Source organism: Zootoca vivipara, chromosome 2, assembly GCF_963506605.1.
Source record: "Zootoca vivipara chromosome 2, rZooViv1.1, whole genome shotgun sequence".
NCBI lineage: Eukaryota > Metazoa > Chordata > Lepidosauria > Squamata > Lacertidae > Zootoca > Zootoca vivipara.
The window spans coordinates 3,149,345-3,176,315 of record NC_083277.1 but is presented as its reverse complement, the minus strand read 5'-3'; the positions used below and the strand labels follow the sequence as shown (position 1 = coordinate 3,176,315).

The window sequence follows — 26,971 nt, the reverse complement described above, 5'->3', positions numbered from 1 at the left end:
GTGAAAATGACCAGATCCTCACCCCCCCTCTCCTGGAGGACTTTTTCGGAGGTGTGGGGGGTCTCTTTCCCTGTTGTCTCCGGTGATCGGACCTGGACCTGAGGAGGTCCTGTATACCTTAAGGAGCATGGGCATACCGGGGGGGGGGGGGAGAGAGAGCTGAAATTATTCTCAGGAAAGAAACAGGATAACGGAGCTTGTTTGGAAGGAGGAGAGTTTGTGTGTTCTGGGAGGGAGGCGTCACTCATTCCTCCCCAAGGGTCAGTGAGCTCCGCTTCCTAGAGAGGCAGGAAATTTTGGAGGGGGGAGCCAAGGTTGGAGGGGGGGTCGTCATCCATATTCCCAGAAGAGGAGGAGGTCTGAAGAGCAGGAGGAGGGGAAAAAAGGTGCAAAATATTTTTTTGGCGGGTGGGGAGATTTGGGGGTGTGGGGAGGGGGAGAAGGATGTGCTTTCCCTCCCCCTGAATCAGCAAACAAGGCAGCTGGGAAGGGAGGGCAGGATTTGGGGCGGGAGGGGGCGATGAAAGGAAAGTAGGGAAATGCTCCCCCTCCTTTCTGGCTGATTTAGGAACTGCTGGGATAAAGGAGCCCCTCCCCCAGAGGGGGGCTGGTCCTTGGAGAGCGGGAAAGGAAATCGGAAGAGAAAAGCGAGCAAGGGAGGGGGAGCAGAGGGGACAAAGAAGTAGAACTGCAGGGCGGGGAAGGGGGCAGAGACTCCAAGCAACAACTCACTTCCTTGGCGCTATCTGCAGAGGCCCCGATCCATGCAATCCGGCTGCAGAGGAGGAGGAAAAAGAGGTGCAAAATATATCTATATATTGTGGGGGGTGGGGAGGGAGAAAATGATGCGCCTTTTCTCCCCCTGAATCTGCAAACAGGGAAACTGGGAAGGGACGGCAGGATTGGGGGGGGGGAATGAGAGGAAAGTAGGGGAGTGCTCCCCCTCCCCCTTCCTTCTGTGGATCAGGCGAGCAGGGGCGCCTCGCGTCCTTGGAGATCCCCCAGCCCTTTATATTATAGGAAATGAAATCAGAATAGAATAGCGAGCGGGGGGAGAGGACTTTGCAGCGCCCCATCCGCTTGAGAGTCAAGAGATGCTCAGCTGTCCTGCCCTCCCTCAAAAGTGGGGGATTTTGCGGGAATGAAATGGGAGCCCCCCCCCCAGGGCTGAGACTTGAACCGAGGCCCCAGTTCCGCGTCTCTCTGCGAGTTCCGGGTTCTCCCTGGCAGGAATCCCTGGGGCGCTTTTGTCTCCGCGATCCTGGCTCCGCGCAGGTGCCGAGGGGTGCCTTGGTGGGTCCCCTTTGTTTGGAGAATCAAAAGGAGTCCATGGAAGGGTTAAAGGAGGCGAGAGAGGCCTGGATAGAGACCCCCGTCTCCCTCCTCTCCCCCCTCCCTGCTCTTCTTGCGAGGTCCCTCAGGATAGAGAGGTGGGGGCGCTTGGGAGAGATTTGGCACGAAGCGTGATCCGGCCATGGGGGCCTCTGGGCAAAGGGGACCCTCAGGGGCGGATGGAGGAGGGCAGAGGAAGATAGGGGGTTGAAGCTTGAAGCTCTGTCCTTCCCTGCCATAAGACCCAGATCAGCTCCTGCAGACAAGCAGGTTTCAATTTAATGCCAGGCCAACCAGCAGTCAAACAACAGTGACAAAAGTGGGAGTGGGGTGTGTGAGAAGTGGGGTAGGTGAGGATGATAAGGAGGAAATGAGTAAAGGAGGGGATTTGGTGTATAAAATGAAGGGGGGAGTCTATGTATTAAAAGTGGGAGATGGGTGATAATAGTGATGTAGAAGTGTTGATATTGGGGGAGGGGGGAAAGGGGGATTTAAAAAAAATGAAGTTAAAAAGTAAACGCAATAACAGTAATAATAATAGTAAAAAATGTGGAAAGAAAAAGATTAAACGGTAAAAAGTCTAGCTAAGGGGGGGGGAACGAGGAGGGTGGGGAAAATCGAATCATAGAATCATAGAGTTGGAAGAGACCACGAGGGCCATCCAGTCCAACCCCCTGCCAAGCAGGAAACACCATCAAAGCATTCTTGACATATGGCTGTCAAGCCTCTGCTTAAAGACCTCCAAAGAAGGAGACTCCACCACACTCCTTGGTAGCAAATTCCACTGCCGAACAGCTCTTACTGTCAGGAAGTTCTTCCTAATGTTTAGGTGGAATCTTCTTTCTTGAAGTTTTAATCCATTGCTCCGTGCCCGCTTCTCTGGAGCAGCAGAAAACAATCCTTCTCCTTCCTCCATATGACATCCTTTCATATACTTGAACATGGCTATCATGTCACCCCTTAACCTTCTCTTCTCCAGGCTAAACATACCCAGCTCCCTAAGCCGTTCCTCATAAGGCATCGTTTCCAGGCCTTTGACCATTTTGGTTGCCCTCTTCTGGACATGTTCCAGCTTGTCAGTATCCTTCTTGAACTGTGGTGCCCAGAACTGGACACAGTACTCCAGGTGAGGTCTGACCAGAGCAGAATACAGTGGTACTATTACTTCCCCAGATCTAGATCAGGGGTCCCCAAACTACGGCCCCCGGGCCGGATGCGGCCCAATCGGCCTCCCAATCCGGCCTGCGACGACCCCCGCCGCCCGCTGCCGCCGCCCACTCTTACGGCGCGTGGCGCGGCGATGATCTTAAAAATCGGCAAAAAATTGCCGAAAATCCTTTGTGCGCATGCGTATGGGCCTCTCCCGACCCGGAAGAGGTCATTTCCGATGCACTTCTGGGTCGGGGGAGGCCCATACGCATGCGCACAAGCAATTTTCGGCGTTTCCCCCCCGCCCGTGTGCGTGCGCGCATGCGCACGGGCGCGCACTCCCCCGCCCTCCGGCCCGCTGCGCGCGCACTCCCCTGCCCTCCGGCCCACTGCGCGGTAAGTCTGGGGACCCCTGATCTAGATGCTATACTCCTATTGATGCAGCCCAGAATTGCATTGGCTTTTTTAGCTGCTGCATCACACTGCTGACTCATGTCAAGTCTGTGGTCTACCAAGACTCCTAGATCCTTTTCACATGTACTGCTCTCAAGCCACGTGTCACCCATCCTGTATTTGTGCTTTTCATTTTTTTTGCCCAAGTGTAGTACCTTACATTTCTCCTTGTTAAAATTCATCTTGTTTGCTTTGGCCCAGTTGTCTAATCTGTTAAGGTCATTTTGAAGTGTGATCCTGTCCTCTGGGGTATTAGCCACCGCTCCCAATTTGGTGTCGTCTGCAAACTTGCTCAGGATGCCCTCAAGCCCATCATCCAAGTCATTGATGAAGATGTTGAATAAGACTGGGCCCAAGACAGAACCCTGTGGCACCCCACTAGTCACTACTCTCCAGGATGAGGAGGATCCATTGATGAGCACCCTTTGGGTTCGGTCAGTCAGCCAGTTACAAATCCACTGAATGGTAGCATTGTCTAGCCCGCATTTTACCAGCTTCTTTACAAGAATATCATGGGGCACCTTGTCAAAGGGTGTCATCTGCATACTGATGAACACCCAGCACAAATCCCCTGATGATCTCTCCCAGCAGCTTCATGTAGATGTTAAAAAGCATGGGGGCATAGCTGTCAAGCATGGGGGAGAGGACGGAACCCTGAGGCACCCCACAAGTGAGAGCCCAGGGGTCTGAACACTCATCCCCCAACACCACTTTCTGGACCCGACCCCAGAGAAAGGAGCAGAACCACTGTATGACAAGTGACCCTAGCTCCCAGCCCCTGTAGACAGTCCAGAAGGATGTTATGGTCAATGGTGTCAAAGGCCACTGAGAGATCCAACAGAACTAGGAAACAGATTTCACCTTTGTCCCTAGCCCACTGGAGATCATCAACCAGTGCGACCAAGGCAGTTTCAGTCCCATGATGAGGCCTGAATCCCGACTGGAAGGGATCCAAATGGTCCGCATCCTCCCGGCATTCCTAGAGTTGTTCAGCAACCACCCGCTCAATCACCTTGCCCAGGAATGGTTGATTTGAGACTGGGCGATAATTAGCCATATTTGCCGGCCTAAAGATGTTTTTATAAGAAGCGGTTTAATGACCGCCTCTTTCAGCGGGTCTGGGAAGAATCCCGCACAGAGGGAAGCATTCAGCACCCCGTGGAGCACATCGCCCAGCCCTTCCCAGCTCAGCTCACTTTTTTTTAGCCAGGATTGGCAAGGATCAAGGAGACAGGCGGTCGCTTTCACTTGTCCAAGCAGCCTGTCCATATCCTTGGAGGTAACAGATTGGAAGTGATCAAATGAAACATGACTAGACAGGGATCTAGCATTCTACCGCCCCGGCCCTGCTCCCACAGTGGAGTCTACCTCCTTCGGAATCTGAAAAAACTTTGCAAAAGCCTCTTGGGGTCCTTACCAGGCCCCGATGAGGAAGGTGGTTATGATAGATTTTGGACCACCTGGAAGAGTCTCCTGCTGCTGTTTTCTGCAGATGCAATGGAAACGGCGAAGAAGGTCCTCTTCGCCATCGCCATTGCCACTTGGTAGGCTCGAAGTTGAGCTCTAGCCCGTGTCCGGTCTGATTCAGAACGTGTTTTCCGCCACTGTAGCCATCTCAGCGACTGTTTCATCGCCTTCAGCTACGTGGGAAACCACAGTGCTGTCCCGGCTCCATGCAATCGGAGAGGGCGCTTCAGAGCTAGACAGTCAATAGCCCTGGTTAAATCCACACTCCAGCGGGCCACCAGGGAATCAGCTGAAAGGCCATCAGCATGGGATAAAACATCCCCTACCACTCTCTGGAAACCAATTGGATCCATAAAGTAGCGGGGGCATACCATCAAAATTCCACCTCCCAGCAGAGGGGAAGGGTCACGGAGAAGTCCAGTTGCACCAGGAAGTGATCTGACCATGGCACTTGTTGTGTTTCACTTTTACTTAGTGTCAGATCCCCAACATCCATAGAGGTAAACACCAAGTATAAGGCAAACCAATCTGTGGTCGTCAACAGGTTTACCACACCTATCAGCCAATCACCCATTCCCACCACCCATCTGAGTAATACCATTCCCCACCCTCCCACTATATATAAGGGTCTGGTGACTTCTGTTTCAGTGTATCTGAAGACGTGTGCATGCACACGGAAGCTCATACCAATGACAAACATAGTTTGTCTCTAAGGAACTACTGGAAGGAATTTTTCTTTTTTTCTTTTTCTTTTTTATCTAGATCAATGTGCCCACACTTGGCAGGGGTGGAGAATTATTGTGCAGAGGATGAAGAACTTCATGATGAACTTAAGACCCTGATGAATAGTGGGCAGGTTCATGGACTTAGAGTAGCTCCCTTTCCTGTGAGAAACCACTTTTTATAAAAGGTAAACTCCACAGTTCAACCGTATTCTAAGATAATGCTGATTCATTACAGTTGATTAAGGGTTAGGAAAGAATGATGATGCATTACCATTATTTAACATTTTTTCATTTGCCTTTCCTAAAAATTTGGAACATATGGAGGACAGGAGATAATGTATGAGTTGTTAAAATAAGAGCAAGTGCTAATTGATGTGTGTAATATTCCTTTGTTCTCTTCCTAGAAACCTAGTAGGATTTTCTCTCTCCGCCCCACCTACCCCAGTCGGGAAAAAAACAATGGAGAAGGCAGTCAAAATTCTGGTGGGCCATGTCCAATAGGAAAAACAAAGAAACCATACTTGGAGTGTGAAAAGAGAGAGGATAAACAATCTGAAACTATGGAGAGTGGAAAGAGCTTCACTGACAGTGGAAAACTAGGAATTCATCAACGGACTCACATGGGGGAGAAACCATTTCAATGCGTGGAGTGTGGAAAGAGCTTCAGTCACAGTGGACAGCTTAGAATTCATCAACGGACTCACACGGGGGAGAAACCATTTCAATGCATGGAGTGTGGAAAGAGCTTCAGTAGGAGTGAAAACTTTAGAATTCATCAACGGAGTCACACGGGGGAGAAACCATTTCAATGCATGGAGTGTGGAAAGAGCTTCAGTCACAGTGGACCACTTAGAATTCATCAACGGACTCACACGGGGGAGAAACCATTTAAATGCATGGAATGTGGAAAGAGCTTCAGTCGGAGTGGGAAACTGAATTCACATCATCGAACTCACACAGAAGAGAAACCATTTCAATGCATGGAGTGTGGAAAGAGCTTCAGTCACAGTGGACAGCTTAGAATTCATCAACGGATTCACACGGGGGAGAAACCATTTCAATGCATCGAGTGTGGAAAGAGCTTCAGTGTGAGTGGAAACCTTAGAAACCATCAACGGATTCACACGGGGGAGAAACCATTTGAATGCATGGAGTGTGGAAAGAGCTTCAGTGAGAGTGGAACCCTTAGAATTCATCAACGGACTCACACAGGGGAGAAACCATTTGAATGCATGGAGTGTGGAAAGAGCTTCACTGACAGTGGAAAACTTAGAATTCATCAACGGGGTCACACGGGGGAGAAACCATTTAAATGCATGGAGTGTGGAAAGAGCTTCAGTCAGAGTGGACACCTTAGAATTCATCAACGGGGTCACACGGGGGTGAAACCATTTCAATGCATGGAGTGTGGAAAGAGCTACAGTCATAGTGGAAACCTTAGAATTCATCAATGGGGTCACACGGGGGAGAAACCATTTAAATGCATGGAGTGCGGAAAGAGCTTCACTGAGAGTGGACAGCTTAGAATTCATCAACAGAGTCACACGGGGGAGAAACCATATCAATGCATGGAGTGTGGAAAGAGCTTCACTCACAGTGGAATCCTTAAAATTCATCAACGGAGTCACACGGGGGAGAAACCATTTCAGTGCATGGAGTGTGGAATGAGCTTCAGTCAGAGTGGAGTTTTTACAGAACATCAACAAACTCATACAGGGGAGAAACCATATATGTCCTAGGGAAGTGGACAGAGGTTCTGTTGAAGTGGAAGTCTTACAAACCATCAAAAGACTCTGAGGGGAAAAGCTGTAAGAGTAGAAACTCTGCAAGCCATCAATTAACTCAAAGAAGAGAAATGGTTTAAATAGGAGGAGTGTGGATTCTGCTTTGGTTATTATGGAATGCTTTTTAGAGTGTAGAACCTATTTTTCTCCGAGTTGACAATTTCTCTCACATCAATAACAGATATCAATCTTAAATACTTGCAGCGTATGTGAGCTTTTGTTGTTTGTATGTAATATTGTCTAGACATGTTTTTAAAGTAATGGATGTAACATTTCACAATAGTAAGCATAATATAATATGTGTATAGATATGTTTGGTGGCAGGAGAAATAAAGGGGTTGTTTAGTGGCATAACGAGGAAAGGCTCTGTTGCTAGCTGCATGTCTTGCATGAGGAGGGAAGAAGGGTCCGTACCAGAGCATCTCAAAGCAATGTGCTGGGGGGGGGGGCACAGTGACACAAGTGTGTGTAGAATGCTGTCCCCAAAATGACACAGGGGAGAAACAATATGGATGAGTATAATAATAATAATAATAATAATAATAATAATAATAATAATAAATTTATACCCCGCCCATCTGGCCGGGTTTCCCCAGCCACTCTTGGCGGCTTCCAACAGAAACATTAAAATACACTAATTTCTTAAACATTAAAAGCTTCCCTAAACAGGGCGGCTTTCAGATGTCCTCTAAAAGTTGTTTTTCTTTTTGACATCTGGTGGAAGGGCGTTCCACAGGGCGGGTGCCACTACCGAGAAGGCCCTCTGCCTGGTTCCCTGTAACTTGGCTTCTCGCAGCGAGGGAACCACCAGAAGCCCCTCGGCACTGGACCTCAGTGTCTGGGCAGAACGATGGGGGTGGAGACGCTCCTTCAGGTATACTGGACTGAGGCCGTTTAGGGCTTTAAAGGTCAGCACCAACACTTTGAACTGTGCTCGGAAACGTATTGGGAGCCAATGTAGATCTTTCAAAACCGGTGTTATGTGGTCTCGGTGGCCACTCCCAGTCACCAGTCTAGCTGCCGCATTCTGGATTAGTTGTAGTTTCTGGGTCACCTTCAAAGGTAGCCCCACGTAGAGCGCATTGCAGTAGTCCAAGCGTGAGATAACCAGAGCATGCACCACTCTGGCGAGACAATCTGCAGGCAGGTAGGCTCTCAGCCTGCGTACCAGGTGGAGCTGATAGACAGCTGCCCTGGACACAGAATTGACCTGTGCCTCCATGGACAGCTGTGAGTCCAGAATGACTCCCAGGCTGCGCACCTGGTCCAGTCACCATTGGGAGGTCCAGCCGGCAGCTCCCTCTTCGTCTCAGTCCCGGTGATTCCCATGGAACACGAGCACGACTCAGGGTCTCAGCAACCTGAGCACGCAATCAGCAGAGATGCCCACGCAGTTTCAGCGGAGATGATAAGGCAGCAGCAGAGAGGCATTTTAAAGTGGTTTATTTACAGCTATATTACAGCATGAAGAGAGAGCGAACGATGCTTTCTCTCTTCCATCAGATCAAACAGTTCAGAACAGAACTCAGAACAGAACTGAAAGTAAGAGTCCATAAAAGGATATACCTAGACATGTGACATATATCAGCAGCAACATGCCTAAGTCTTAAGGTGGAACTGAATCTCCTGACATCACTCCCCCATTCTGTGAAACCTTAAGCTCAGCAGTTCCAAACTGTAGCTTTTGCATATAACTGTGCAACTGTTCTTTATTTACAACCTTGGACAACATATCAGCCGGAATTTCATTACCTGGCATGTATGATATTTGGACCAGTCCTTTCTTTATGCATTCCCTTGCACGATGTAATTTTATCTGCAAATATTTGGTCCTCTGCTTGCAACTCTCGGATGCTAGCAAAGCTAAACAGGACTGATTGTCTTGATATACCTGAATAGGACAAGACACTTTAACTCCAATATCCTTGAACAGTTGCAACAACCATTCACAATCCATTAAGGAGAGTGAGAGAGCGTTGAGCTCTGCTTCACAGGAACTCTGACAAATGGTTGTCTGTTTCCTGCACATCCAATCAAAAAGACAATGGTTGTATACATAACAAACACCTGAAGTGCTTTTGCTATCTGTGACACCACTACCAAAACTTGCATCTGCGAAGATTTCCAGACCTCCAGTCTTTTGACTTGTGAAACGCAATCTGTAGTGCATGGTTCCTTTTAAGTACCTACAAATGCGTTTCAAAGCACGCCAATCCTGAACAGTAGGATTGTTGGCACGTCTGCTCAGCAAATTACAGCTAACAGCAATGTCAGGTCTTGAAACTCTTGCGATGAAGTTTAACTTACCTAACACACATCTATACAGTGTAGTGTCGGTAAATGGTTCTGCATCATCATCAACTTTATAACCTTGTACCATAGGTGTGTCAACAGGATTTGCGTCAATTAAATTCAGTTGGTTCAGCACATCAGTAATCTTTTGAGTTTGGTGTACCAGAAAAGTACCTTCTTTGTTTCTCTCAACCTGTAGAGAAAGATAATTGGAAACTTCACCTAGGTCTTTCATATTGAAGTGTTCCTTCAACTGAGCAAGTGTACTCTGGTACAACTCTTTGTTCTTCCAGAAGAACAGCAAATCATCAACAAAACAAATACAATACAGTTTTTGCTCCCCCTCTTGTTTGACAAACACACACGGATCAGCGATACCTTGCTTAAATCCTAAGGAAAGCAATGTTTCTGTAAGTTTGGTGTTCCAACACCTGGCACTCTGTTTGAGCCCATACAGTGATTTCTTTAGTTTGCATACCATTCCCTTTGGTACATCCACACCAGCAGGGGGCAGTAAAAATATATCTTCCTGCAAAACCCCGTATAAAAAAGCTGTATCAATATCATGATGGGAGACCTGAAACTTTTATTGGGGATTTCTTTTCCGACCATACCCAAAAGAAAGGATTCTGGTTTCTTAATAAAAGTGTTTTTCAACACTCTCTTTAACTCATCATAAATCTTTCCCCAGAAATCCTTAACTAATGGGCAAGTCCACCACATGTGATAAAAGGTTCCTTCTGATTTCTTACATTTCCAACATTTATTATCATAACAGATTTTGTTTGTTCATCTTTCGTATGCCACTCCAGCAATAAATTATACATTCTGGAAAGAATTTTTGTTTTTGGTTCTAGCAATTCCGTTTCCAACTTGGATTTTTCTGATTGGAAACCATTTTTCCTGTCCAGTTTGAACAACTCATTTATTTGATGATATTGGAGCCAGTCATCGAGATGATTTTTTAATTGTTCATATGTCTTTATCTTGAACTGGTCTCCTTCTTCTATTAAAATATCTCAATATTTTAACCACCTGGTTTCCATATTCAACCTTTTATGGGTCTTTGCCTCCAGAGGTGAAATCCATTTTGGTGTTTTCCTTTCCAGCAAATCTTTATATCTATTCCAAACATTAAACAATGATTTTCTAAATATATGGTTTTTAAAGCCTTTATGAACCTTAACCTTATCATACCATAAATATGCATGCCAACCAAATGCATTGTCAAAGCCCTCCAAGTCCAAAACATCAGTATTCTCCAGCAGAAACCATTCTTTCATCCAGCAAAATGTAGCTGCTTCATAGTAAATCTTTAGATCTGGCAGGGGAAATCCCCCTCTATTAGAGTATGTTAACCTTCACCCCCCCTTCATGGATCAATGCCTTGTCGTGGCGAAGGGGCTTGAATAACTCAGAGAAGCTATGAGCTATGCCATGCAGGGCCACCCAAGATGGACAGGTCATAGTGGAGAGTTTTGACTAAACGTGATCCACCTGGAGAAGGAACTGGCAAGCCACTCCAGTATCCCTGCCAAGAAAACTCCATGGACAAAGACAACAGGCATATAAAAGTTATGACGCTGGAAGATGAGCCCCTCAGGTCGGAAGGCGTCCAACATGCTACTGAGGAAGAGTGGAGGACAAGTACAAGTAGATTCAGAGCTGATGAAGCGGCTGAGCCAAAGCCGAAAGGACGCTCAGTTGCGGATATGCCTGGAAGCGAAAGGAAAGTCCGATGCTGTAAAGAAAAATATTGCATAGGAACCTGGAATGTAAGAACCATGAGTGGAGGTAAGCTGGATGTGGTCAAAAATGAGATGACAAGAATAAATATCGACATCCTGGGCATCAGTGAACTAAAATGGAAGGGAATGGGCGAATTCAGTTCGGGTGACTATCATATCTACTACTGTGGGCAAGAATCCTGTAGCAGAAATGGAGTGGCCCTCATAGTCAACAAAAGAGTGGCAAAAGCTGTAATGGGATGCAATCTCAAAAATGACAGAATGATCTCGATACGAATCCAAGGCAGACCTTTTAACATCACAGTAATCCAAGTTTATGCACCAACTACCGGTGCTGAAGAAAGTGAAATTGACCAATTCTATGAAGACCTACAACAACTTCTAGAAATGACACCAAAGAAGGATGTTCTTCTCATTACAGGGGATTGGAATGCTAAAGTAGGGAATCAAGAGATAAAAGGAACAACTGGCAAGTTTGGCCTTGGAGTTCAAAATGAAGCAGGGCAAAGGCTAATAGAGTTCTGTCAAGAGAACAAGCTGGTCATCACAAACACTCTCTTCCAACAACACAAGAGACGACTCTACACATGGATATCACCAAATGGGCAGCATCGAAATCAGATTGATTATATTCTCTGCAGCCAAAGATGGAGAAGCTCTATACAGTCAGCAAAAACAAGACCTGGAGCTGACTGTAACTCAGATCATCAGCTTCTTATAGCAAAATTCCAGCTTAAACTGAAGAAAGTGGGAAAAACCACTGGGCCAGTAAGATACAATCTGAATCAAATCCCTTATGAATACACAGTGGAAGTGAGGAACAGGTTTAAGGATTTAGATTTGGTGGACAGAGTGCCTGAAGAACTATGGATGGAGGCTCGTAACATTATACAGGAGGCAGCAACGAAAACCATCCCAAGGAAAAGGAAATGCAAGAAAGCAAAATGGCTATCCAACGAGGCCTTACAAATAGCGGAGGAGAGGAGGCAAGCAAAATGCAAGGGAGATAGGGAAAGATACAGGAAGCTGAATGCAAATTTCCAAAACACAGCAAGGAGAGACAAGAGGGTCTTCTTAAATGAGCAATGAAAAGAAATAGAGGAAAACAATAGAATGGGGAAAACCAGAGATCTGTTCAAGAAAATTGGAGATATGAAAGGAACATTTCGTACAAAGATTACCATAATCAAGGACAAAAGTGGTAAGGACCTAACAGAAGCAGAAGACATCAAGAAGAGGTGGCAAGAATACACAGAGGAATTATACCAGAAAGATATGGAGGTCTCGTACACCCCAGGTAGTGTGGTTGCTGACCTTGAGCCAGACATCTTGGAGAGTGAAGTCAAATGGGCCTTAGAAAGCACTGCTAATAACAAGGCCAGTGGAAGTGATGATATTCCAGCTGAACTATTTAAAATTTTAAAAGATGATGCTGTTAAGGTGCTACACCCAATATGCCAGCAAGTTTGGAAAACTCAGCAATGGCCAGAGGATTGGAGAAGATCAGTCTACATCCCAATTCCAAAGAAGGGCAGTGCCAAAGAATGCTCCAACTACCGCACAATTGCGCTCATTTCACACGCTAGCAAGGTTATGCTTAAAATTCTACAAGGCAGGCTTAGGCAGTATGTGGATCGAGAACTCCCAGAAGTGCAAGCTGGATTTCGAAAGGGCAGAGGAACCAGAGACCAAATAGCAAACATGCGCTGGATTATGGAGAAAGCTAGAGAGTTCCAGAAAAACGTCTACTTCTGCTTCATTGACTATGCAAAAGCCTTTGACTGTGTCGACCACAGCAAACTATGGCAAGTTCTTAAAGAAATGGGAGTGCCTGATCACCTCATCTGTCTCCTGAGAAATCTCTATGTGGGACAAGAAGCTACAGTTAGAACTGGATATGGAACAACTGATTGGTTCAAAATTGGGAAAGGAGTACGACAAGGTTGTATATTGTCTCCCTGCTTATTTAACTTATATGCAGAATTCATCATGCGAAAGGCTGGACTAGATGAATCCCAAGCCGGAATTAAGATTGCCGGAAGAAATATCAACAACCTCAGATATGCAGATGACACAACCTTGATGGCAGAAAGCGAGGAGGAATTAAAGAACCTTTTAATGAGGGTGAAAGAGGAGAGCACAAAATATGGTCTGAAGCTCAACATCAAAAAAACCAAGATCATGGCCACTGGTCCCATCACCTCCTGGCAAATAGAAGGGGAAGAAATGGAGGCAGTGAGAGATTTTACTTTCTTGGGCTCCTTGATCACTGCAGATGGTGACAGCAGTCACGAAATTAAAAGACGCCTGCTTCTTGGGAGAAAAGCAATGACAAACCTAGACAGCATCTTAAAAAGCAGAGACATCACCTTGCCGACAAAGGTCCGTATAGTTAAAGCTATGGTTTTCCCAGTAGTGATGTATGGAAGTGAGAGCTGGACCATAAAGAAGGCTGATCGCCGAAGAATTGATGCTTTTGAATTATGGTGCTGGAGGAGACTTTTGAGAGTCCCATGGACTGCAAGAAGATCAAACCTATCCATTCTGAAGGAAATCAGCCCTGAGTGCTCCCTGGAAGGACAGATCGTGAAGCTGAGACTCCAATACTTTGGCCACCTCATGAGAAGAGAAGAATCCTTGGAAAAGACCCTGATGTTGGGAAAGATTGAGGGCACTAGGAGAAGGGGACGACAGAGGACAAGATGGTTGGACAGTGTTCTCGAAGCTACGAACATGAGTTTGACCAAACTGCGGGAGGCAGTGCAAGACAGGAGTGCCTGGCGTGCTATGGTCCATGGGGTCACGAAGAGTCGGACACGACTAAACGACTAAACAACAACAACCTTCACCCACCTTCTAATCCGGTTACGACGATAGTCCGCTCCCAATCAAGTCCCTCGCAATCAGTGGCTGATTCAATTAGCAGATCATCTTGTCTCCTTCTTCCAGAGCATGTCTGTTTTTAAAGTCCAAATTCATATCTATCTTAAAAAACAGAGGAATTACGGTAACTCTCATGGTGACTGCATTGGAGAGTTGCTGATACGTGCACTCAGCGTTCCCAGCCCCACATCTCAGAAGCGAGCAACAGGTAGTGGACGGTCTGTGCGTGAGAGCTCACACCCTTGACACCCGGGGGGGGGGGACTTGTAAGGATAATTACTCTCAAATCCTCATTTTCTGCACTCCCAGCACCCGCTATCATGGGATCTGTTGTCCACCATGGCAGCTCCGGACTGGAAGTGCAATTGTTTATATTTTATAAATTGTCACAAACCTCCTCATTCTTGGCTATGTGAAGGGGGAAATGTTCAGATAAAACTTTGTCTCTTGGGGCATCAGGAATAAAAGGGCTGTTTAGCAGCATAACCAGGAAGGACTTGCCTCCTAGTTGCACATCTTGCATGAGGAGGGAAGGTAGCAGAGCAGAGAGTGGGCAGTGCCAGAGAGACCTCCATGCAATGGGGAGGTGGCCTAAGTGTGTGTTAAATGCTTCACTGTAAGGTCATATCAGATTATCGCAGAGATAACACACATAGGGGAGAAACCCTGTGGATGTCCATAGTGTGCATTTGGCAGCTCCCAAACTTAAGGGTCAACTTTCTACAAAGCCACAAGTTGCCTGGAGGCAGGAGCCACCTCTGAGCATTGAGGCAGCCAACAGGAAGCTCCCTTTGAACGTCATAGGGGCACATGGACCTGGTGTGGCCACTTTTCAGGGCTCTTTCCAGGAACGGTTGAACTCACCCATTCACAAGTGCTCTCAAAGGGGTGGGGTAGGGAAGGGAGGGAGGGAGAAGCCAAACTCTCTGCCTCCTCCACACCCCAAGGGTTTTGCCTGTATCTGGACTGCACCACTTCAGCCTGCAAGGAAGACCCTGTTTTCTGGGACACATTGATTCCACCACTTGAGGAAGCAAACCAAGTCAGTGGGGAGATGTCCAGCCAGGGCCCTCCTCCCTTGGGAAAAGGGGTGCACTGGAGAGCAGTCTATCCTGTGAGCTGCCTCCCCTGCAGTCTGAGGCGGGACAGATCCTGCCCAGCCATAGAGACCCACTGCTCAGGAAAATGAGGACCGAGAATTTGGGCGCAACTTGCCCTATTAATGCTCCCCTGAGATTTCCTGTAACAGGAATAGCAGCTCCGCTGGGGCACATCCTTGCATAACAAAATGAGTAACAGAGAACCACCTGCACAAAGAGAGGATGGGGGACACCTGGCTTACTAGCAGGACATGTGAAAAGGATCTAGGGGTCTTGGTGGACCACTAGCTTAACATGAGTCCACAGGGTGAAGCAGCAACAACAAAAAGATAACTCTATTCTAGGCTGTAGGGTATGACTCAAACCCATGGCTTCAAGTTGCAAGAAAGGAGATTCTGACGAAACACTTGGAAAGCCTCTCTGACAGGGGAACAGACTCCCATGAGAGGTGGTGGGCTTTCCTTCCTTGGAGGTTTTAATAATAATAATAAATAATAATAATAACAGGGCTGCCTTCAGAGGTTGGAGTTCTCAGATTCTGTAATGCTATGGTTCTTCAAAGGGGCAGTGGGGAGAAGGGGGAAAGGAAGGGGGAGAGCCCTGGATCTGGAGAGCTCCAGCCCAAGGAGAGGAGGGGCGGTGGAATATCTCTTTGTTTCGAATGGGGGGGAAATAATTGTATTTCAATCTTGCCTTTGAACGAAAGCTGTCTTCCAAGCAGCTCACATAAAATAAGCGGATACACACACACAATGTCAAGGGATAACACCAGGCATCCCCAAACTGCGGCCCTCCAGATGTTTTGGCCTACAACTCCCATGATCCCTAGCTAACAGGACCAGTGGTCAGAGATGATGGGAATTGTAGTACAAAACATCTGGAGGGCCGAAGTTTGGGGATGCCTGGATAACACCATTTAGGGTTGTCATAAGTCACTGTTCCAAGCCCCAAACGCGCATAACAACTCCGGTCTACTTTGCAGAAATGGGTGTGAAAATGACCAGATCCCCACCCCCCCTCTCCCGGATGACTTTTTCGGAGGTGGGGGGGGTCTCTTTCCCTGCTTTCTCCTGGGATCGAACCTGGGACCTTCTCAGATTCTGTATACCTGAAGGAGCATGGGCGTACCCGGGGGGGGGGAGCTGCCCCCGCTAGAAGCTAAAGGGGGGAGGTATAAATTACAGCTCACACTGCGGGCTGTAGCGTAGCACTGGTTTTTTTCACTGCAAAAAGTGTCCGGCGGGGAGGAGTTGCGGAGAACCGCGTGACCGCCCGCTCTGCTCCGGGGGGCGTGGACGTCATAGCCAGCCAATCGCATGAGGATGAGGCCCGCTTTCCCGCCTCTTTCCCCTCCCACCCGGCACCTGAGCTGCTTTGGCGGGGAGGGGTGTGTGTGTCTGTGTGCATGCTTCGCCACAGTCGCCTCCGCCACAGGATCGGGCTCCGGAGCGACCGCTCTGCGCTGAGGAGGAAGAGGCTAGCTTGCCCTTGTACTTGCGCGTAAGTTCAGCGGCAATCGGTGGTCGCAACTTGGTGTTCGCGGCAGGAGCGAAGCAGAGTGAGTCTGAGGAGCAGCGGCAAGGGCGGGAGAGAAAGCGCTTGAGTTGTGTTGTGCGCAAGGGAGAGCGTGCACGCGTTCCCTCCTCCCTGCCGCCTTTGCCAGGCTCCTCTCCGCCTCTCTCTCTCTCTCTCTGGGTGACCACCCCCTCCCCACCAGGGGGCATGGATGTTGACCACACCTCCTGTGGGATCCCCAGCCAATTGGGTGGCTGGGGGGCGTGGCTGGGCCCCGTGGCTTGCCTGCCCCCCCCCTAGTTTTGATCCTGGGTACGCCCATGTGAAGGAGCGTCTCCACCCCCATCATTCAGCCCAGACACTGAGATCCAGCACTGAGAGCCTTCTGGCGGTTCCCTCTTTGCGAGAAGTGAGCTCCGCTTCCTAGAGAGGCAGGAAATTTTGGATGGGGAGGGGGCCTAGGTTGGAGGAGGAGGGGCCACCATCCACATTCACAGAGGAGGAGTGAATAAAAGGTGCAAAACATTTTTTTGGGCGGGTGGGGAGATTTGGGGGTGTGGGGAGAAGGATGTGCTTTTCCTCCCCCTGAATCAGCAAACAAGGCAGCTGGGAAGGGATGGCAGGATTTGGGGCCGGGGGGGGGGGGTGGAATGAAAGGAAAGTAGGGAAGTGCTCCCCCTCCCCCTTCTTTCTGGCTGATTTAGGAACTGCTGGGATAAAGGAGCCCCTCCCCCAGAGGGGGCTGGTCCTTGGAGAGCGGGAAAGGAAATCGGAATAGAAAAGCGAGCAGAGGGGACAAAGAAGTAGAACTGCAGGGCGGGGAAGTGGGAGAAGGGGGGAGAGAAAGGGGGCAGAGACCCCCAACAACAACTCACTTCCTTGGCAGAGGCCCCTATCCATGCAATCCGGCTGCAGAGGAGGAGGAGAAAGAGGTGCAAAATATATCTATATATTGTGGGGGGCGGGGAGGGAGAGAAGGATGCGCCTTTTCTCCCCCTGAATCTGCAAACAGGGAAACTGGGAAGGGACGGCAGGATTTGGGTGTGTGTGTGTGAAAGGAAAGTAGGGGAGTGCTCCCCCTCCCCCTTCCTTCTGTGGATCAGGTGATGGGGGGGAAGCGCCTTGCCTCAATGGAGAGCCCCCAGCCCTTTATATTACAGAATAGAATAGCGAGGGGGGGGAGGACTTTGCAGTGCCCCATCGGGTTGAGAGTCAAGAGATGCCCCTCCCGCAAGAGCGGGGGCTTTCCGGGAATGAAATGGGAGGCCCCCCCCCAAGGGCTGAGACTTGAACCGAGGCCCCAGTTCCGCGTCTCTCTGCGAGTTCCGGGTTCTCCCTGGCAGGAATCCCTGGGGCGCTCTTTTCTCCGCGATCCTGGCTCCGCGCAGGTGCCGAGGGGTGCCTTGGTGGGTCCCCTTTGTTTGGAGAATCCATGGAAGGGTTAAAGGAGGCGAGAGAGGCCTGGATGGAGACCCACCCCACCCCGTCTCCCTGCTCTTCTTGCGATGCCCCTCCGGATGGAGAGGTGGGGGCGCTGGGGAGAGATTTGGCAGGAAGGGTGAGCCGGCCAGGGGGGCCTCTGGGCAAAAGGGAGACTCGGGGGTGGAGGGCAGAGGAAGTTGGGGGGCTTAGGTAGGAAAGGAAGCATCCCTGGGGGAGGGATCGAAGCCATCTTGGAGAAAGAGAGAGAGACTTGGGGGCTGCCTGCCTTGACTTCTCTCTCCTGCCCAGGAATCTCCTTGGAGTCGACCAGGGAGAGATCCCTGAACAGGAGGCCTGATCCACCCACCCTCTCCTCCCTTAAAGCTCAGTCTTTGCCCTGCCATAAGACCCAGATCAGCAGCTGCAGGGGGCGCTGGGGGCTGTTATAGAGAGTCTAACCATTGGGGGAAAGAGGAAAGGGAGGAAGCCCACTTTATTATTTCCGCCCTTTGAGACTTCTGTCTTGTCAACTACATTCTCACCCACATGCCTGTGTTTCTGTGGAGAAGCATCTAAAGGGTTCCTACCTGTGCCCAACTCTTTCTCTCCATTCCACCAGGTTTCCATTATTCCTACTGTTTCAGATCTCTTAAATCTGTGGGATTTAAGGAATTGGGAAGATTGTTATGGAAATGAGCGGGGTTCCTTCCCCCCCCAGCCTGTGTAATTATTATGTTTATTTATTTATTGAATCTATTAGTCTCTTTCTCTTGCCCAGGGCAGCGCAAAGTGACTTACAACCTGTTGTTGTTGTTGTTGTTGTTGTTGTTGTTGTTTAAATAAAACAAGCTTTATTTAAATTCTAAAAAATATTACAATCATAGACAAGAAAGAAAAATAAAAAATGAAAAATCCATCACTCAACAAAAGACAAAAAGAAGAAAAGGAAAGGAAACATTAAATATTAAAACTACTACCGAATGGTTGTATATCACTTCCTCTATTAATTTCTATTAACTCGCTTTCCTAATCTATTCATACCCACCAAAGATGTTTTATTTTGATTCATCTTTTGGATACTTCGTCCTATGCGTATCTCAATTTAAGCAAATCACCAATTTCGTTTTGATACCTTCTTTGTTCAGATAATCCTCCACATATTTCCACTCGCTTTTAATTTTCTGTTTGGGATGGGAACATTTCTTATAGTTGCAGTCATCTTAGCTAAGTTCATAAATTCTACTAATTTAGCATGCCACTCTTGGAATGTTGGGATTTCGTGGTTGTTGTTGTTGTTATGTTCCACAGTGACACTCCAAGGTAGGGCCCCCCAAACTAAGGCCTGGGGGCCGGATGCGACCCAATCGCCTTCTAAATCCGGCCAGTGGACAGTCCGGGAATCAGCATGTTTTTACATGAGTAGAATGTGTTCTTTTATTTAAAATCCATCTCTGGGTTATTTGTGGGGCTTGCCTGGTTTTTTCACATGAGTAAAATGCGTGCTTTTATTTAAAACACATCTCTGGGTTATTTGTGGGGCATAGGAATTCATTCATATTCCCCCCCCCAAAAAAATATATAGTCTGGCCCCCCCACAAGGTTTGAGGGACAGTGGACCAGCCCCCTACTGAAAAAGTTTGCTGACCCCTGCTCCAAGGTATTCTTTGTCGTGTTTCCTGTATTTTGGGGGCAGAGGAAGGCTGTTCCCAGGGCCTGCTCCACTGTGAGGGAGACTGAGGCAGCCCCCTCAGGCAGCAGATGCAGAGAGGGGCAAGGAGGGGACTGAGCTGAGTGCCATTTGGCCTGCCCTGATTTCACCCTCTATCCTCTCATCCAGTGGAAGGTGCTGTCCCATTGCCAGTGTCCTAGACACAATACAGCAGCCTCGGGAAGTAAATGGTGCTGGATGATTTGGGAATGTGTGCAGTTGGACTATATAAGGAAGATCTTGGAGATCATGGAAGAAGGAGGAAATGAAATACAGATATTCAGCATTTTCAGAAGAGGGGGAAGAAGGGGAAAGTGTGTCCAACCAGATAAGACTCCTATCATCCCTGGCCATGGGCCAGCCTTGCTTTGGCAGATGGTACTTTGTGTCCAAAATGGGACTCAGGTGGTGCTGTGGGTTAACCACTGAGCCTAGGGCTTGCTGATCAGAAGGTCGGTGGTTTGAATCCCTGCGACGGGGTGAGCTCCCGTTGCTTGGTCCCAGCTCCGGCCAACCTAGCAGTTCAAAAGCACATCAAACTGCAAGTAGATAAATAGGTACCGCTCCGGCGGGAATGTAAATGGCGTTTCCATGCGCTTCTGTGATTTGCCAGAGGTGGATGCTGCTGATACTGGATTAATTTCAGTTTCCAGGTCACCTTCAAAGGTAGCCCCACGTAGAGCGCATTGCAGTAGTCCAAGCGGGAGATAACTAGAGCATGCACCACTCTGGTGAGACACGGAAGCTGTACACCGGCTCTCTCGGCCAGTAAAGTGATTTGAGTGTTGCAACCCCAGAGTCGTCTCTGACTGGACCTAATGGTTAGGGGTCCCTTTACCTTTACTTTGTGTCCAACCACAACTGGAGGGTGAGAGATGCCTCACCTCAGCATAGAAGGTTCCTCTAGGGCAGCATTTCTCAACCTTGGATCCCCAGATGTTCTTGGACTGCAACTTCCATAAACAGTAACTACAGGCCCTGATGGCTAGGAATGATGGGAATTGTAGTACCACAATATCTAGGGACCCAAGGTCGAGAAAGCCTGCTCTAGGGCTCAGTGTTATTTGGGAGTAGGTGAAACTGGATCTTAAGGGTTCTTGAGAAATTTCCCAGGGATTATGATTGGTATCTAGACCAATCTGTGGTCGTCAACAGGTTTACCACACCTATCAGCCAATCACCCACTCCCACCACGCTTCTGAGTAATACCCCTCCCCTCCCCTCCCAGTATATATAAGGGTCTGGTGACTTCTGTTTCAGTGTAACTGAAGAGGTGTGCATGCACACGGAAGCTCATACCAATGACAAACTTAGCTTGTCTCTAAGGAGCTACTGGAAGGACTTTTTCTATTTTATTTTTATTTTTTATCTAGACCCTAACACTATAAATCCAATGTGCCCACACTCGGCAGGGGTGGAGAATTATTGTGCAGAGAATGAAGAACTTCATGATGAACTTAAAACCCTGATGAACAGTGGGCAGGTTCATGGACATAGAGCAGCTCCTTTTCCTGTGAGAAACCACTTTTTATAAAAATTAAACCCCACATGCTGTTTCATTAAAGTTTATTAAGTGTTAGGAGGGACTGATGATGCATTACCATTATTGAACATTATCTCATTTGCCTTTCCTAAAAATCTGGAACTTATGGAGGACAGGAGATAATGTACGATATGTTAAAATAAGAGCAAGTGCCAATTGATGTGTGTAATATTCCTTTGTTCTCTTCCTAGAAACCAAGTAGGATTTTCTCTCTCCGCCCCACCCACCCCAGTCGGAAAAAAAATGGAGAAGGCAGTTAAAATTCTGGTGGGCCATGTCCAATAGGAAAAACAAAGAAACCATACATAGAGTGTGAAAAGAGAGAGGATAAACAATCTGAAACTATGGAGTGTGGAAAGAGCTTCACTGAGAGTGGAAAACTTAGAATTCATCAACGGACTCACATGGGGGAGAAACCATTTCAATGCATGGATTGTGGAAAGAGCTTCAGTCGGAGTGGACACTTTAGAAACCATCAACGGATTCACACGGGGGAGAAACAATTTCAATGCATGGAGTGTGGAAAGAGCTTCAGTCATAGTGGATACCTTAGAAGTCATCAACAGAGTCACATGGGAGAGAAACCATTTAAATGCATGCAGTGTGGAAAGAGCTTCAGTCACAGTGGACAGCTTACAATTCATCAACGGACTCACACGGGGGAGAAACCATTTCAATGCATGGATTGTGGAAAGAGCTTCAGTCAGAGTGGACAGCTTAAAAACCATCAACGGATTCACACAGGGGAGAAACCATTTCAATGCATGGAGTGTGGAAAGAGCTTCAGCCACAGTGGAAACCTTAGAATCCATCAACGGAATCACACAGGGGAGAAGCCATTTAAATGCATGGAGTGTGGACAGAGCTTCAGTCACAGTGGACACCTTAGAATTCATCAACGGAGTCACACGGGGGAGAAACCATTTCAATGCATGGAATGTGGAAAGTGCTTCAGTCAGAGTGGGAAACTGAATTCACATCATCGAACTCACACAGGAGAGAAACCATTTAAATGTATGGAGTGTGGAAAGAGCTTCAGTAAGAGTGGACACCTTAGAAACCATCAACGGATTCACACGGGGGAGAAACCATTTAAATGCATGGAGTGTGGAAAGAGCTTCAGTCAGAGTGGACACCTTAGAAGACATCAACGGAGTCACATGGGGGAGAAACCATTTAAATGCATGGAGTGTGGAGAGAGCTTCAGTCGGAGTGGATACTTTAGAATCCATCAAGGGATTCACACAGGAGAGAAACCTTTTGAATGCATGGAGTGTGGAAAGAGCTTCAGTCGGAGTGGACACCTTAGAATTCATCAACGGAGTCACATGGGGGAGAAACCATTTCAGTGCATCGAGTGTGGAAAGAGCTTCAGTCAGAGTGGAAACCTTAGAATTCATCAACGGAGTCACACAGGGGAGAAACCATTTAAATGCATGGAATGTGGAAAGTGCTTCACTAACAATGGAGAACTTAGAAAACATCAACGGAGTCATACGGGAGAAAAACCGTTTAAATGCATGGAGTGTGGAAAGCGTTTCAGTCTGAGTGGAAACTTTAGAAAACACCAACGGACTCACACGGGGGAGAAACCATTTCAATGCATGGAGTGTGGAATGAGCTTCAGTCAGAGTGGACAGCTTAGAATTCATCAACGGAGTCACACGGGGGAGAAACCATTTCAATGCATGGAGTGTGGAATGAGCTTCAGTCAGAGTGGACAGCTTAGAATTCATCAACTGAGTCACACGGGGGAGAAACCCTTTAAATGTATGGAGTGTGGAAAGAGCTTCACCGATAGTGGAAGATTTAGAAGACATACAAAAACTCACACAGGAGAGAAACCATTTAAATGCATAGAGTGTGGAAAGTGCTTCAGTAGGAGTGAGAAACTGAATTTACATAATCGAACACACACAGGAGAGAAACCATTTAAATGCATGGAGTGTGGAATGAGCTTCAGTCACAGTGGAAATCTTAGAATACACCAACGGACTCACACTGGGGAGAAACCATTTAAATGCATGGAGTGTGGAAAGAGCTTCAGTCAGAGTGGAAACCTTAGAAAACACCAACGGACTCATACAGGGGAGAAATCATATAAGTCCTAGGGAAGTGGACAGAGGTTCTGTTGAAGTAGAAGTCATACAAACCATCAAAAGACTCTGAGGGGAAAGAGCTGTCAGAGTAGAAACTCTGCAAGCCATCAATTAACTCAAAGAAGAGAAATTGTTTAAATAGGAGGAGTGTGGATTCTGCTTTGGTTATTATGGAACGCTTTTTAGAGTGTAGAACCTGTTTTTCCCCAAGTTGACAATTTCTCTCACATCAATAACAGAAAATCAATCTTTTTTTAAATAAACATTTTATTAGATTTTCCAATTTAAATATCTAATCCATTTCCAAACTATACAAGTTATACAAATATCAACTGAACAATTAATCCAAATCTCTTGCCAAATTATACAAATTTAAAATTGACTTCCCATGCTTCAGACTCAGAAAGTCTCCTTCTCTGATTGTCTCTGCTTTCTTATTTAACAAAATCCAGATCTTATCCAATAGTCCATTAAAATTCTTCTTTCAAGCCCCTGAGGTTTTTCAAGCAAGCAAGTTTAACCCAGGAAATCAATCTTAAATGCATGCAGCGTATGTGAGCTTCTGTTGTTTGTATGTAACATTGTCTAGACATGTATTTAAAGTAATGAAGGTAACATTTCACAATAGTAAGCATAATATAATATTTAATGTATTGTTAGATAGGGAGGGGGAGTGTGTGAGTCTGGAGTGTTGCTTCTGAATGAGGATGGACTCAGAGTGAGCTGGTTTTGGTGTTTGGTGGAGCGAGTTGGAAATGTTTGTATCTGGGAATGGAGAGTTGCACAAAGTGGAGCTGAGATTTATTTGGAAGCAGAGTTAGATTAATATTATAGGAACAGCAGCATAACTCCCACTGTTATAATTGCAATAATGGAACCATGAAGACACAGAAAGACTGAAAGTACCTACTTATAGGCCGAAGGTAATCTTGAAACCCTCATCTATTCTTTTGATTTATAGATATATTGTGTATAGATATGTTTGGTGGCAGGAGAAATAAAAGGGGTGTTTAGTGGCATAAACAGGAAAGGCTCTGTTCCCAGCTGCACGTCTTGCATGAGGAGGGAAGGGGGCACAGGGAAGAAGCAGCTGTACCAGAGCATCTCAAAGCAATGTTCTGGGGGGGGGTGGCACAGTGGTTCAAGTATGTGTAGAATGCTGTCCCCAAAATGACACAGGGGAGAAACAATATGTTTGAGTATAATGTGGAAGGAGGTTCAGGCTGGTCCCAAACCGAGAGTGTTAAGGGTCAACTTTCTTCAAATCCACCAGCTGCCCCAAGGCAGGAGCCACTTCTGGGCCCTGAGGGTGGAAAGCCTCCCTCCACCTTTGAAACTGGACATGCTCCTAGGAAGACCTCTAGCCTAGTTCTTTATTTCAATATTCTTAATTATCTGAACAACCTTGAAAGACCAGATGGGTGTCTCCGACAGAGACAAAAACTAAATGTTCTGCAGCTAGAGAGTGAATATATATATATATATATATATATATATATATATATATATATATATATCTGTGTGTGTGTGTGTGTCCAGACAGAATAGCTTTTCCACACTTTGCAGTAATCCCAGAGCCTTACCCCCCCCCCAATCCGAGAACTTAATTCTTGCTGCGCAATCGACTCCACCATCTTTCACTGGCATTTTGCCATTCCGGGCTGACTTCCAGCTCTCCATTACTAATTACCATCCATTAATAATTCTATTTCATTAGGAATTATTTTTCTTTCTTGAGTGAAGGGTTGCCACATCATAAAACAACATAGTGCATGTATAGAGAAAGAACAAAGGCTGTTAGGATTTCATGCTCCCCAATGCTGATTTTATGATTGGTATATTTCACACGCCTGTCTGAGTGGAGCGTGAGAACGGAAGACTGTCTTATCTCTCTTCCGGTGTGAGACTGTGAAACTGTACTTTCACTTTTACGTCCTTCTGTTTTGTTCTCGGAGCTGATGAGAACGGATGCCATTATGCATTTCTCTTTAAATATTATGTAAATAATATGTAACTATGCCTTATGAGGAACGGCTTAGGGAGCTGGGTATGTTTAGCCTGGAGAAGAGAAAGTTAAGGGGTGATATGATAGCCATGTTCCAATATATGAAAGGATGTCATATGGAGGAGGGAGAAAGATTGTTTTCTGCTGCTCCAGAGAAGCGGACACGGAGCAATGGATTCAAACTTCAAGAAAGAAGATTCCACCTAAACATTAGGAAGAACTTCCTGACAGTAAGAGCTGTTTGGCAGTGGAATTTGCTACCAAGGAGTGTGGTGGAGTCTCCTTCTTTGGAGGTCTTTAAGCAGAGGCTTGACAGGCATATGTCAAGAATGCTTTGATGGTGTTTCCTGCTGGCAGGGGGTTGGACTGGATGGCCCTTGTGGCCTCTTCCAACTCTATGATTCTATGATTCTATGAAATAAATAGTAGTTTAGAACTACAATGCCTCTTTCTTTTGCTGTGTTAAGCCAGAAGGCTAGTGTGCATAAATCAAGTTGGTTTATGTCGCTGGAGCGCCCTGAAGAAGAAGGGGGTGCCTTTTGCAGAGCTATGCTCACCGGAGGATGCTTGGAGATCCGGGGGGGCTGCAGATAGGCTAAACAAATGATGTATTTATTAGGTGTTTAAATTGTTTATAATTAAAAACATTGGGACCATGCCACTTACAGCCCCCAGATTTTCAACAATCAATAACTTGAATGCTTAACAGGCAAACCTATTCAACATCTCAGAGGAAGGAAGGAGAAAATCAACATGCACATACAAAATCAACATGCACGCACATACAAACACATTTAATCCATAAAATGAACACAGTTCAAGTCATACAAACATTTCAGGGATCTGCCAAACATTAATCAAAGCTCTCCAATACAAACTTGCCCAACCAGGCTCCCTCAAGATATCACTCAACTTCACCTCCCATTATTCCTGACCATAGGCTGCTGGGAGACCAGAGAATGTTGGAAGGGAGACAAAATACCAACTAAAATGGAGTGGCAGGCGAAATTATTTGATTATGTCGAATTGGCAAAGATGCCACAAAATATTATTATTATTATTATTATTATTATTATTATTATTATTATTACAGGAAAAAATCAGGAACCAGACAAACCAAAAGTTTAATAAATAATGGGATATATACAGATTATATTTAAAAGAACATTGTTCACATATGAAAACTGACATGTTTTGATTAACTTCTGCAATGTTGGATGCTACAAAGATTATAGCTACCAACGACCCATACTGAGGATGACGGAAGTCTCAACGTATGGAAGAACTTTATTTTATATATAACATTTTTTTTTGTATTTGATGTGATTTGTTTTTTCTTTGGTTGTTTTTGTGGTGAATGGATTCAATAGTCCCCCTCCTTGCAGCAGAATTAAGTGAAATAATTACTCATCTTCAGGTGGCGCTGTGGGTTAAACCACAAAGTCTAGGGCTTGCTGATCAGAAGGTTGGCGGTTCAAATGCCTGCAACGGGGTGAGCTCCCATTGTTCGGTCCCAGCTCCTGCCCACCTAGCAGTTCGAAAGCACATCAAAGTGCAAGTAGATAAATAGGGACCGCTCCGGCGGGAAGGTAAATCGGCATTTCCGTGTGCTGCTCTGGTTCGCCAGAAGCAGCTTTGTCGTGCTGGCCACATGACCCGGAAACTGTCTGCGGACAAACGCCAGTTCCCTCGGCCTATAGAGCGAGATGAGCGCCGCAACCCCAGAGTCGGACACGACTGGACCTG

At 46.8% G+C, this 26,971-nt stretch overlaps 2 protein-coding genes across 3 annotated transcripts; both read left to right on the top strand.

The window, feature by feature from the left end:
• The first annotated feature begins 167 nt into the window (after positions 1 to 167).
• LOC132591276 (zinc finger protein 814-like) lies at positions 168 to 24,683 on the top strand. Its single transcript, XM_060269193.1, has 2 exons — positions 168 to 386; positions 21,313 to 24,683. Exon 2 carries the CDS (start codon positions 21,466 to 21,468, stop codon positions 23,230 to 23,232), a length of 1,767 nt encoding a protein of 588 aa, XP_060125176.1. The 5' UTR covers positions 168 to 386; positions 21,313 to 21,465; the 3' UTR covers positions 23,233 to 24,683.
• On the top strand, positions 549 to 7,457 carry LOC132591288 (zinc finger protein 239-like). Of its 2 annotated transcripts, none has more exons than XM_060269296.1 (2): positions 549 to 798; positions 5,164 to 7,457. In XM_060269296.1, exon 2 carries the CDS (start codon positions 5,687 to 5,689, stop codon positions 6,863 to 6,865), a length of 1,179 nt encoding a protein of 392 aa, XP_060125279.1. In that variant the 5' UTR covers positions 549 to 798; positions 5,164 to 5,686; the 3' UTR covers positions 6,866 to 7,457. The 2 variants fall into 2 exon arrangements, with proteins under 2 accessions (XP_060125279.1, XP_060125275.1); XM_060269292.1 differs by lacking the exon at positions 549 to 798 and having other exon boundaries at positions 2,891 to 5,311; positions 5,531 to 7,457.
• Positions 24,684 to 26,971: the final 2,288 nt, after the last annotated feature.